Source organism: Rutidosis leptorrhynchoides, chromosome 4 (assembly GCF_046630445.1).
Source record: "Rutidosis leptorrhynchoides isolate AG116_Rl617_1_P2 chromosome 4, CSIRO_AGI_Rlap_v1, whole genome shotgun sequence".
Taxonomy (NCBI): domain Eukaryota; kingdom Viridiplantae; phylum Streptophyta; class Magnoliopsida; order Asterales; family Asteraceae; genus Rutidosis; species Rutidosis leptorrhynchoides.
In genome coordinates this window covers 73,508,858-73,522,395 of record NC_092336.1, presented here as the reverse complement: position 1 = coordinate 73,522,395, position 13,538 = coordinate 73,508,858, and the positions used below count along the sequence as shown (strand labels likewise).

Below are 13,538 nucleotides of genomic sequence, written 5' to 3'. Positions count from 1 at the left end.
CATTCTTCATTGATGTTGGTCGACTACTTCAATGAGATGGTCGACTACAAGGTCGATCGACTTGTTAGCCATAAGTGGGTCGACTAACCCTATTCGACCATACTTGCGTTGTAGGCGACCGATTAGTGGGTCGACTATATTAGTGAAATAAACTTTAATTTGAACAACAAATATTATATATTATCTCATACTACATTTATTGATTACACAACAAATAACACAAGTTACAGACACAACACATACACGACAGTTAAACGGCGAAAAACATACGAACACACATACCTATCATCCATGGCAGTTAAACACATTTAAAACACAAAGAAGAAGCTAATCATCACTCAAATTATAAGTGGAGCCAAATTGTGTTGAGCATGAGTCTTCACGTTTTCCTTTACCCTTGCCCTTTACCAACCCCTTCGGCTTTGCCTTTGTTTTTGAGTTACACTTGGACTTTTGTTTACCTTCAGAAAGATCATAATGTGCGGTGCAAGTTGATCTAGTATGTCCATATTCCAAGCAACGACTGCATTTTCTTTTAGATTTGAAATTGTCTTTGTCCTCTCCTTGGGACTGTATACGATCAGTACTCTTCGGTCTACCCGATTGTCGCTTTGTAACCAATGGCGGTAGGATGGTTTGTAGGTGTCCTGGATCTATCCATTCAGAAATATGATCTAGCGGGTTAATATCTTGCATGTATGCCGACTTGTACGTTTCAGTGTGGAAATACTTCTGAACGTGTGTAGTAACGTTACGTAGGACAAAATACCTTGCTACTGCCATTACATGTCCACAGGGTATACTGGAAAACTGCCATTGTTTACATGTGCAAGTTTTATCTTGTAGATTGACTTTACCGCCTTTTTTCATATCCAATACCTCAAACTTAACTTGTGATATCGATTTGACAGTCCAACTAATAGACTTACGATTTCTTTTACCAAGCTTACGCTCTGCATATGGTGTGACAGGGGTTGTTAAACCATCAGCAGAGTTTCGGTGTTCCCAAAACCATTGTTGAACTGAAGCTCTAAAGAATTCAAGAAGCATTGTAATCGGGAGTTTCCTCGCATGAACTGACAGTGCGTTCATTGACTCTGCACTATTAGAAGTTAGGTAAGCATACCGAACATGATCTGCATGATGTCTAGACCATCAGTTGAACCCAACAGTAGTGAGTGTACGTGCACTGTCTGGGATACGTCGTGCTAGTATACCATAGTGGTGATCAAAATCAGATTTTCTATACGCTTTGCACATTTTCCAGTAGTGCCACTCGTAACTTTTAACCCTTTTAGACACACTTTTGAGGTTTCCCAACAAATGTCTAGCACATAGTGCATGAAATACTTCTAGAAATACGTTTGATATACCAGCAGCTATTGCAGGTGCCCTGTCAGATATAATGGTAAGATTAACAATACAACACCCCGAAGACTGTAGAGAGTCTCTTAGATTACCAAAAAACCATGTCCAATGATCGGTGGTCTCTCATGCTCCAATACCGTAGGCTAATGGAAGGATTCCATTGTTAGCATCCATAGCGACAGCAATCAAGTTAGTCCCCAAGTAACGACTTTTTAAATGAGCCCCATCGACTATGATTACTGGTCGTGCATAGTTAACAAACGAACGTGTCTGCATATTAAAGTATTGAAACATTATTTTTAAATACGAGTTAAATTAATAAGTAAATAAAGAAAGCATTAAACATACCGCTGCACCAATGGACATGTAACTCATAACAAATCTGCCTTTGTTGTCCGTTCGAATGTTGGTTACACTACCTGGGTTAGACAATCTAAGATTATATAGATAATTAGGTAGTATTTGAAAGGAATCTTTAAGACTACCCCTCAACATCTCAATTGCGTAACATTTGGCTTTCCATGCTTGGTGGTATGATAGACTTATTTTAAATCGCACCGATATATCAGTCCTTATATCATTCGGTCGATAGACACGACCTTCTTGTTTCATCACCTCTTTCAGTATATTACCTAGGACCTTCTTGGTGGCATGCTTATTGTTTGGAAGAATTTGGGTATTTGAGCACGTGTGTAGATCATTCAACTTCCGTACTTGAAAGTTGTTGCTATCTTGTATACACCTAGCAGTAATTTACCATGAACAATTTGGTGATATGCATGTAGCTGTATACCTTGACTTGTCTGAGTACTTTGGTTTTATCTGGAACCCTTCAGTAACACACTTTGTACGTAATTGCATAAGAAAATCTTCCTTGTTTTCAAAAGTCTGATTCAATTTAACTAGATCTGAGGTTTCATATATTGTCATTAATCTAGGTTTCATTTCGGGTTGGGTGTTCGACAGTAACGGTGGCATGTTCCAAAATATATCATCTGGTTGGGGATTATACTTAATTGGCTGGTCATAAGTTTGTGTTTGGTCAACGTATTCATCTTCGTATTCATCATCACTATCAGGAACATCAGCCTCATCAACTATGTAGTTAGAAAAAGGGTGTTTTGTTGGTTTGATTGGATTCACATTTTCCATATCATCATGCTCAGATCCGCTTTGATCAGATGTAGGTAGGTCAACGATGTAATGATCTTCGTTACCTTCAAACGGTGGTTATTTATCATTCAACAAATTGGTGTATTGTATTTGTTGGTTGATTTCATCTGTGGTTTGAGTTTGTAAGTTGATCTGATTTACAGATTGATTTTGTAGGTTCGAATTATTTGTGTATGGATGTGGTTGGTTGTACTGATCAGTGTATGGGTGGTGTAGGTTGAACTGATTGTTACTTTGGTGTTCTAGGTCATACTGATTGATGGTTGACTATTGTAGGTTGAACTGATTGATGGATGACTGTTGTCGGTTGAACTGATTATTGTATGGATGATGTAGGTTGAACTGATTATTGGATTGCTGAGGTGGGTTGAACTGATTATTGGATGGATGATTAAGGTTGTACTGATTATTGTAAGGATTTTGTAGGTTGAACTGATTATTGGTCGGATGTTGTAGGTTGAACCGATCATTAGGATTAGTAAGGTTTCGACCTAAAACATGCATTGAATTCGTAATATCTTCTAGATATATGTGAACGGGTTGATTTGAGATGGCGAAATTCATAAAATCATTAAAATCATCTTCATCATCAGTGATATCCAAGACACAGTTATCGACAACGTATTTCATAGATATAACTAAATCTTGTGAAACATCGATTTTTTTAACACATATTTTAACAAAAGCGTACGATTTAAGGGTTTGTTTGGCGCGATTGTAAGTTTCAAAGGTACTCTGGGACAATTAAGTGGCATATAAACTATATGATTATTGACATGTTCAAAATAACCTCCTGAACAAATATATATATCTTTAACTTACTCATCACTATAAATGTAAAGACATATAAAAGTAGGGATTACTCACCAATAAGTGATGACCTCAAACTGCGCAAAGAGTTAACTGCAACTACTAAGTTGTTATGAATATGAATCTGGTGTGTTTGAATATCGATCAAGTATGGTATTTATTAAATATGGGAATTACTTATGGGATCCCATTACTTATAGAGTACAAATGGATAACAGGAATAAAAGGATCTACCGTTATCCAATTAAATTCATGAAAGGTGGATTTCCTATCCGTAGCTAATAAGTATAAGAAATGTTATCTAAATGTGGGACCTAGGTTGCCTTTTTAATCATGAAAGTCCACTGTGGTCGACTACTTCATATATGGGATCGACTATGTCATTTTTATTAAGTGGTCGACCCACATCATGGTCGACCACGGTGTATTTAAGCAGTGGTCGACCACATTTTACTCTGTGGTCGACTACTTCATATATGGTGGTCGACTATGTCATTTTTATTAAATGGTCGACCCACATCAGGGTCGACCACAGTGTATTTAAGAAGTGGTCGACCACATTTTACAGTGGAGCCTGTTCAAAATACAATACCAACACAAACATTAGAGCTACCTTTTACGTACTTCGATTCGAGATCTAAAGAATGTCTTCCCCATCCTATGTCTGTATTCTAATGCAACCTTCGCAGTATCTTTCTCGAATGGGTAGGTTAGCTGGCAAAATACACGCTCCATGTTTATGCAAACCCATACACCACAGTCACCGTAATATCCTGACTGCTGAGGTGAGTCGATATACGTAAATGTAGATGGCATCGAGACGTGTGGTGGAGGAGTGTAGTTAATTGCCCTCAAAAACTCTGGCAGACACTTACCCAACTCGGAAACATAATAAGCGCGGTGGTCAATTGAGCTGTGCTTGACAAAACTATTGTAAATGACAACGGTGAAGTCCTTAAGATCAAGCACAATAAGCACCCAGTGATCCGCATCTTCCAAACATGTTGGGAATAGGACCTACAATTAACGTTAGAAAGTTATACAGATAACTCCCACCTGAATGTATATGTCAATGTATATTTAAACTGTATATGTATATGTATTTGATATTGTAACCTTCTGACACTTCGACCAATGTGGGAAAGGGAGTCTCGATCTGTCTGCATAACAAGTAATATTGGGATTGGTGTAATTCGGGTCAAGTGTTACACCCGTTTTAAAAATCCCCATCCACTTAATCATGTCGACCGGCATGATCGTACATCTTTGGCGGTCCTTTAGTGGCTGAAAATCCATTTGATCTAAACGGTAGCTCCACCACAACAACATAGATCCCCAACCATTAATATTCTGAAATTAACAATCACTTAGTCAATCTCAAGTTAGCGGAGTAAAATGTCGACCACTTTAATAATAAGTTTATAAAACACTTACAAAGTTATCTAAGTAACCGCCTTCAAATTTGTTGTAGATCCGCTCCCAAAACTCGTCACTGATGAATATAAATCCGTCAGATAGGCCCCGAACAAATACCGATAAGCACTCGTAATGTGGAGTCATCATCTCTTCCGGTGTCTTAGGGACGTCCAGATTCCTTTCATCATGATATAATGTGGAAGGGCCAGGATAGATAAGTCCAGACTTATGAATCAAATCATCAATGATTTTTAGAATAACATTATCAGGCACTACCGGAGCACTCAGTCTCCCCGTCTTCTGTTGTTTTATCGGGATTTCTTTCTCTGGCATGTCAGGCTTTCTTTTAGCACCCTTTTTGATCATTTGTGACGGTGTAACGAAGGGAGACATCCTTGCCCGTGCAACCCGACGGTCCCTTTTGCTTCTCCTCACATAAACCGGTGAAGCAACCTTCACATTATCAAACATATCTTTCTTGGTTGTCTGAACTTCAACATCTGACACATATCCACCAATGAGACCACCATCATCCTGTCACAGAAACACACAGCAGTAAGTCATCAGAAAGTCATATATATAGTCGACCTTGACAAGGGTCGACTATAGTATAAATGTAATATAGTCGACCTAGTTAATGGTCGACTACAATGTAAACGTGGTGATAGTCGATCCAATGAAGGGTCGACTACTCATCTGCACACTGGACAGTTTATATGACTTACCAACTTGCATAAATGAATTATATAATATGAAATTACCTGCTCTTGTTGACAGATATGTTGTTGTAGGTTTTGTATCATAGAATGGAGTTTTAAAATCATTGTCTTGTGGTAGCCTCTAGAAACATATAAACTCTGCACTATCTTTAGTGTCTCACGTGTAACACGGATACCAGCCTCAACCCGATCACTCATCTCCTTAATCTCCTTGGCATGTTTGTTTTCCTGGTCATCTAATCTCTTTGTCAAATTCTTAATCATATCCGTCAACTCCTTCTTCGTCTCATCATCAAATTTCTTCGGATCATCAACTTTCTTCACCGGTACTTTAGCATCGGGGTTTTGAAATAGTTTACACTAGCAACCCACCACTCACACTTAACCTCTGTCTTGGTGGGCCTCAAACGATTGAGAGGTCGTTCTTCGTCCGGGATATCATCCTGTCATACACATATTCATACACATATGCATACACATATTCATATACATATACATATACATATACATATACATATACATATACATATACATATACATATACATATACATATACATATACATATACATATACATATACATATACATATACATATACATATACATATACATATACATATACATATACAGTTACATATACAAATACAGATACATATACATATACATATACAGTTACATATACACATACACATACATATACAGTTACATATACATATAGATATACACATACATATAAACATAACACATACATAAATATTTTGGTATAATTATACTCACCGGGAGTTGCATCAACTCAACGTACTCATTCCAGCCCATGACTTTCTTCTTCCGTTTCCAGTGAATTCCACGAGGTATGCCTTCACTTTCCGGCTTGAAAGCATATGCTTCTATTCGGTGTTTGTATGCCTCCCATATCCACATCTACAAACAAAAACCAAATTTGGTTAAATATGAAACATGTTAATTGCTTAAAATTCATAAGTACGGATTACTACCTTAAACGCCCAAGTGAAGCCGCTCAAATGGTATGTCATTACCCCCTTCCGGGTTTTATCTGCTACCCTCTCTTTATAAGGTACTAACACGTGATGCAAACTATTGTAAAGTTTGGTCCATAAGAAAGAACCCCACGGATACTTGTTCATCAACTCAAAGTCCTCTAATAAAAGAAGCATGTCATCGTTTACGCTATCCCGCAACTGCTTCCCAAGGAAGCATAAGTTAATTTTCAACGCAATGGCGACTATGACCTTATCCTTGTCAGTTCCTTTCAACTCATCTTTAAAAAAGGCATCGTGAAACTCCGAAAGATGACGTTGACCACTATGTCGTTTAATAAAAACACGAGATGAAACCGAGTGGTCAAAATCTGACCTCTCTTGACCTATCCAATCTATAAAAGATGTAACTGGACCAAACCGCATCTCGGTAACTAAGCAAAACTCACGTCTACCACACCTAATGACATGATCTCGGGTAACTCGAAACCATAGCTCTTCTGGCTCCTCACATATTTCGCGTCCGTTGATTACAAACTTTTTCGGACGGTCAGTCTGATTCATTAATAAGCAATGTATGTATCCCGGATCATTGTCATCACACTTTATATCTAACCAATGACCGAAACACGTCTCTCTGAAAATCTTTGTCTGAGCCGGAGTGAGTTTGTTCTTAATCTCCCTTATAAGTGACATCTTGCTTCGAATGGTGACCTTGGCCTCGAACCAAACCTGTAATCAGACAATGATAATGTCATTATACATAAATGTTAATATACATACACATACATACAGGTACATACAATTGAAAAGCAAATACACTATAGTCGACCTTCTTTTTGGTCGACTAAAGTTTTATTCAACTATAGGCGACCCAAAATGGGGTCGACTATAGTGTATGTTTTTGAAAGTCGACCCTTTGAATGGTCGAGTATGCAAGTGATCTTCTGACCTAAGGCATCCCCATAACCATATACAGATATATACACTTTAGCAAAAATAATGGGAGAATTGTATATCTATAGTTACATATACATATACATATACATATACATATACATATACATATACATATACATATACATATACATTTACATATACATATACAATTACAGATACCTATCATATACTGAGATGTACACACATACAAATACATCCATACACACATATATGTAAATACAGGGACCCATACATAGATATACATATATACACATATATACACATACAGATAAACTAACATATACATACAACAACGAAATAGGTTTTACCTCAATATCTGTCATCTTTGAAGGGAACTCTTGATTGAATCTAGGGACGAAATAGATACACTGACGATGGAATTAGGGTTTATCTACAAACTATTGAAGTGATCTCTTGATTGAATCTGCAATGAATGAGGTTTGATGAATCAGGTTTGAATCTGCAATGTTAGAGTTGAAATTTGAATTTTGTTATCCCAACTCGCTATTTCAGTGTCTTTTTGTATACTCGACCATCATTAAGGTCGCCCATGTTTTTTGGGGTCGAATATAGTGGTCGACCGATAGCCAATAGAAGTCGACCTTGCCAGTTATAAACGGTGGTCGACCACATTTAAATTTGGTGTGGTCGACCGGGTATAGAGGTAGTCGATCCAAAGGGTGGTCGACTTAATGGTGTAAATAGACAATTTTTTTTCTTCTAAAAGTGTATTTTGAAATAAAACTTTTTAAAAAAGTGTATTTTGGGGAATTTCCCTTTTCATAATTCACCTTTTTTTAGTTGGATCTCTTATTTTTATCAAGTATATTTTTTATTTTTTTGTAAACAATTAACTAACTGTAAACGGTAAATATTTAGTTTTAGCCGCGTATAATTCGTATTTACCGCGTCTAATTCATACCTAAAATGTTTTCCATGGATATTATGTAACATCCCGCCTTTTTCCGTTAAATTTAATTTTAACACCGTTTTTTTTTTTAAAACATAATCTTTCGTATTTAAATTAATAGTTTCCGTGAGTAACGTTCATTATATTCCCGCTATTTAATTATAACATCACTCGTCTACTCGAGCGTTTTTAAAATATTCGTTTGGTTAATTCCCGCACCCGCTTTGAAACTTGAGGGACTAAACTTGCCAAGAGGGCAAAGAGATGACTAGGTCAACTAGTCAACCTTCACCCTCCTCCATTCAATCACCTCCACCTCTCTCTCTTTCTCTCTATCAAGAACACACACACAAACACCCAATTCAATCATTCATCATCTAAATTCAATCTTGGAAGCTCACAACAAATCCGATTACATTTTCGTGATCCTCTCTTCATCCTCTACATTTTGATACAAACTTCATCTCGTTTGGGTAACATTTCTAAAACTCTAGATTCCTTTAAATTCGTGTTTTTGACTTGAAATTGTGTTAGTTAGTGTCTATGGCTCGTGTATAACATGAATATATGTTTTGTTTGCTCGATTCGTTGTTTTGAGTAACTAGTTTGAACATTTGAAATGGGTTTGCTTAATCCTTGATTTTGGATGAGTTAATGTTGTTAGATTGTTAAAGTGCATGTTTTAATTGTGTTACTAGTATCACTAGCTTCGTTTGGATGTGTAGGTTGATTAAGAAAACTTCAAAAACCCGATTAATGATTTTGTGATGTTTGACTAGGGTTTGATAGTTCTTGACATGAACACTTGGATGTTTAAATGCCATGGAATGTTAATTGTTAGTGTTTAGTAGTAATGTATGCTTCATTACCTTCAAAACGGCATATCATATGTGTGAATTGGATTCCCGAAACTTAAAATGCAATTGATGAACTTGAAACTTTGAAAATGGACTTTTAAACGATCACTTGACGAGAAATCGGTTATGGAAAATGTTGTTTTTGTTTGATGATAAGTGCTTAGTTGTGTTCCTTGTCAAAAGAGCTTTCCAACGGTATAAGATACGTCTTCTAGTTGTTTACGGTTTGCGTTTTATGGTTGTTTGAAGTTTTGACCAAGACTTGAACATTTGAAACTGACCTGGTACCAGGCCACGACCATTGTCGCGCCGCGGAGCAATTTGTCGCGCCGTGGCCCAAAGGGTGATTTTAGAACATGTTTTTCAGGCTTTCTGACCTTCAAAATAGGCATTTGTCGCGCCGCGGAGCAATTTGTCGCGCCGCGACAATTGCCTGTTTCATCCGAACTTCAGCAAACTTGTTTTGGCCATAACTTTTTGACCGTAACTCCGTTTTCGATGAATCAAATATCGTTGGAAACGTAATAAGATTTCCTTTCTAATGGTAAGGTTTTGAAATGTCAACTCAAACTTTATTACAATCGTTCTAACATGCTTTTATACTTGATTCTTGCATGAAACTTGACAACGTGATTCACATGCTATACTATTCGAGTCGTAACGAGCCATAGGACTAATTGAACACATTTCACCCGACCTTGTGTCGTAACCGGTTAATTGATACAACTTACTTGTTTAGGTCAAGGCTAAGCAACTTTCATGCACACGTTTACTTGTTGAAGTACCTTTATACTCGTGCACTCGAGGTGAGATCATAGTCCCACCTTTTCAACAACTTTTATTCTTTTAAATCGTGGGCTGAGAAACATATACATTACATACTTATATACATTTCACATGTATATATATACTTTTCATACTTTTATACTTTGAACACAAATACGAATACAAGGATACAGACGAGTTAGAACAAAAGTCCTCAATCCAATTATCATTAGTTCCACTTGCAGGGTGTAAGTGTAAGCGAGTGATTATGTTGTGTGGCCATACGGGTTTAACGAACCCTCATTCAGACGGTTCGCTACCGTTAGTGGATGAAATATAATTTCAACGTGCATAGTGTATGTTCTAACACTATATTCAAAATTCAGAGGGAAGATTCAGTTAAGCTTTGGTAATTGGGTGCTCGCAATACAAACTACATTCTTCGGAATAAATACGATTTGGATAATCATCTATACAAACTATTGTGGTTCAAAGTATACTTTTACAAATACATTTATGATCTCACCAACGTTTTTCGTTGACAGTTTTCTACATGTTTCTCAGGTTCATACATGGCTATTTGATACATGCTTCCGCGTACATTCATACTTGCTTGGGGGTCAAGCATACATACATACATACGCTAGGGATAGCACTTTTGGATTCAAACTTTTGTTTACATACTTACGCTATTTATAGCAACTGTGTTTTTCAACTTATATTATGTCGCAAGTTATTTCATTTATACTTTATGACTTTTGTAAACTTAGACTTGCTGTCGAACGGTTTTGTAAACTAAACTTGCAAGTCTTGTGCCTTTCAAATGAATGCGACATAATTTTGGTCAAACGAGTCTCATATAGGGACTACGACCACGCAACGGGACCTAAGTTAACGGCGCCGTCAATAACGGTTTTGGTCGGGTCGTTACATATTAGATAAAAAAAAATTCAATTGTATGTCAGAACATAAAAATACTTGTAGATCTGTACTAGCATGTTGGTGATTTTAGTGTTATCAACAAACATTTTAGTTAATTGAGATCTATTTGAAAACAAGAGTTCTCAAGTTACACTTAATAACGGGTTAGGAGTGTGTGAAATACACGCCCGTAAGAGTTGACTTGATACTGATATGGTAATTGTCCACCATTTTCCATTAGGTGTGAACGAAAAGTTGCTTCTTTTCGTTGAAAGGTTACATCTTATGGTTGATAGGTTACGTCAGTTCACTCACACCTTTTCACTTCATATAAATATAAGAATATGATTTTGTTTTCATTAGAACACATAGAAATATACACAGATTCTCTAATACTTGATTTTGATTTCTTCTGGTCTGAAAATAAAATCGTTCTTGTCTTATCTCAATTAGAATTTCTTGTAAACCCCAGGCTTGTGAGGGGCGAAATACTTAATTGAAAAAGTGTTTCACGATGCAAGAACCAATCAAGATTATCAATTCACAACCCTTATTTCTAACATAGCATACATAATCATCCAAATGTAAACTTTAGTTACTTTGATAAAAATTCTTTGAGAATATATACATATATGAAGATATCCATTTAATCGACTTAAAGTAAATGTAAAAGTTTCACATTAACCCATTCACTACAATGTTTAGTACATAAGAAAGGTACGGTTATTATATCAAAACATCCAAAAAATCAAGTTATAATTCACCCCAATCTTGCATATGTAATCAGTACTACACTTCTGGAACAATTCTAAGTTTCATTCAACGCCTTTGAATGCAAAACATCGCAAGTAATTTTAGCATTTTACGTCCTGTAGTTATCAATTAGGTATAACTAGCCCCTTAGAAAAAAATTTCTAATAAAAAACAATTATGAGTTGGTTGGTTTTGGATATATCCTCAATATATAAATGGTCAAAGTTAATATGCTCTACTTTAATTTACTTCAACTATTCATGACTTTTTATGCATTGCATCTCATGATTCCAACTCTTGTTTCCTATAAATAGAACAAACTTTACTCATCTATCACACAAAACAAATCATACCAAACTTTTCTTTACCTATCATAAATTACACAAGTTAAAAGTTAACTAGTCATGACTACAGCTAGTATCCAGGTTGAGGTTGCTTCTCCATATCCAGCTGAGACAGTTTTTAAGGTTTTCAATAATTTCCATATCATTGCACCCAAAGTTAATCCTCAAGTTTTCAAATCCATCGAGACAATCGAAGGTGATGGAGGCGTTGGAACAATAAGACTATTCACATTCGGCGATGGTAACATCTTACATTAATTTCTAAATAACAAATACTTAGTTTTTTACAAAGACTATTTAAGAAACACTAATAGAAAATCACGAAATGGTGACGACACTTTTCCGGACGACTTTATGTCATCCGGGAAAGTCCACTAAACGAAGACCGTGTCGTCCCGAATAGTATTTTTCATTTTCTTATTTTTTTTCGTGAAAAAATGGCTCCAAAAAACATAAAATTTCGCGTGTTTTTTTTCCCCGGAAGACAGATATGTCGTCCGGAGTTAGTGATTTTCTAGTAGTGAAAGTAAATTTCTGTAGCATGTGAAATACATTTATTCATATTTTCTTTGTAATGTATACTTATGATTACTTAATATAGGTGTCCCGTTTACAAGTGGAAAGTTTAAGCAAGAGACAATTGATGCAAGCAATCTGAGCATTAGCTACACATTTTTTGAAGGTGACAACTTGATGGGCATATTAGACTCAATCAACCATCATGTTAAGATTGTACCTTCTGCTGATGGAGGATGCACATTCAAGCAGACAGTGGTCTATAACTGCAAAGGTGACGAAAAGCCATCTGCCGAAGTTCTTAGCTTTGAAAAAGAACTCTACGAGAAAACCTACAAGGCTATCGAGGAATACGCTGTTGCCCATCCCGAAACCTATTGAGATGTGTTATGTTTCAGTTTGAAATCCTTTCATTATTGTTGTATGTTTGCCTTATATATGTGTTTCTTCTATATATTGGATGTGAGCTATCATAAATAATGGACAATGGTCTAGTTATACTACTACAACTATACGAACGTTTCCAGTTGTACGAAAACTGTTGGTAGATCAACATATACGAATACGAAATAAGATTATAATTCAGTTCTTATTAATACTAATTCTATCTATGTGTGTAACTATGTTTGTTCAATTTTACATATTTGTATGTGGATTTGATTTGTTTTGAACAAGTTTTATATTAGTACAGTATTAGGGGAAAATTATTTGCCAAAATTAAGGTTAAACTAGCAAAAGTATTAAATGGCTTAAAGGTTGAATACCAGCGCAAAAGGCAAAACCCGGGAATAAAAACAAACAAATATGTGATCACTTAATATAAGAATTGAAGTACCATATAGAAAGTCGTAACCTTACCATAAAGCAAAGAGATAGATTAGTTACATTTAACTGACATCAGTTGCATAACACACTAATTCAAAATTTGAACTAGGTCACCAACAAAAATAAAAATAGAACATGCTATTTTGGTCTAGGGTTAACTAATATGGAGCAGGGGTGGAAATATGTGGGGCGGAGTGGGGCGA

General features: G+C 36.1%; 2 protein-coding genes and 1 long non-coding RNA gene across 3 annotated transcripts; 1 reads left to right on the top strand and 2 right to left on the bottom strand.

Annotated features, from left to right (window-relative positions):
• Window positions 1-327: 327 nt before the first annotated feature.
• Window positions 328-1,471, bottom strand: LOC139840721 (uncharacterized). The gene is made up of 3 exons (XM_071830970.1): window positions 1,461-1,471; window positions 1,185-1,393; window positions 328-1,097 (listed from the first exon to the last, which is right to left on the bottom strand). The coding sequence occupies exons 1-3, from the start codon at window positions 1,469-1,471 to the stop codon at window positions 328-330; spliced, it is 990 nt and encodes a 329-aa protein (XP_071687071.1).
• Window positions 1,472-4,304: 2,833 nt separating this feature from the next.
• On the bottom strand, window positions 4,305-4,837 carry LOC139840020 (uncharacterized). The gene is made up of 3 exons (XR_011757184.1): window positions 4,786-4,837; window positions 4,468-4,701; window positions 4,305-4,368 (listed from the first exon to the last, which is right to left on the bottom strand). It is a non-coding gene; the product is annotated as an uncharacterized lncRNA (long non-coding RNA).
• Window positions 4,838-12,001: 7,164 nt separating this feature from the next.
• Window positions 12,002-13,098, top strand: LOC139844091 (root allergen protein-like). The gene is made up of 2 exons (XM_071834306.1): window positions 12,002-12,235; window positions 12,596-13,098. The coding sequence occupies exons 1-2, from the start codon at window positions 12,055-12,057 to the stop codon at window positions 12,889-12,891; spliced, it is 477 nt and encodes a 158-aa protein (XP_071690407.1). The 5' UTR covers window positions 12,002-12,054; the 3' UTR covers window positions 12,892-13,098.
• The last annotated feature ends 440 nt before the right edge of the window (window positions 13,099-13,538 follow it).

Bases quoted from the DNA above. Each gene is read 5' to 3' on its own strand.
- LOC139840721 (XM_071830970.1), bottom strand. The intron at 1,098-1,184 runs GTACACTCACTA...CTAATAGTGCAG, and splicing joins ACGTATCCCAGACAGTGCAC to AGTCAATGAACGCACTGTCA.
- LOC139844091 (XM_071834306.1), top strand. From the start codon at position 12,055: ATGACTACAGCTAGTATCCAGGTTGAGGTTGCTTCTCCATATCCAGCT. The intron at 12,236-12,595 runs GTAACATCTTAC...TACTTAATATAG, and splicing joins ACTATTCACATTCGGCGATG to GTGTCCCGTTTACAAGTGGA.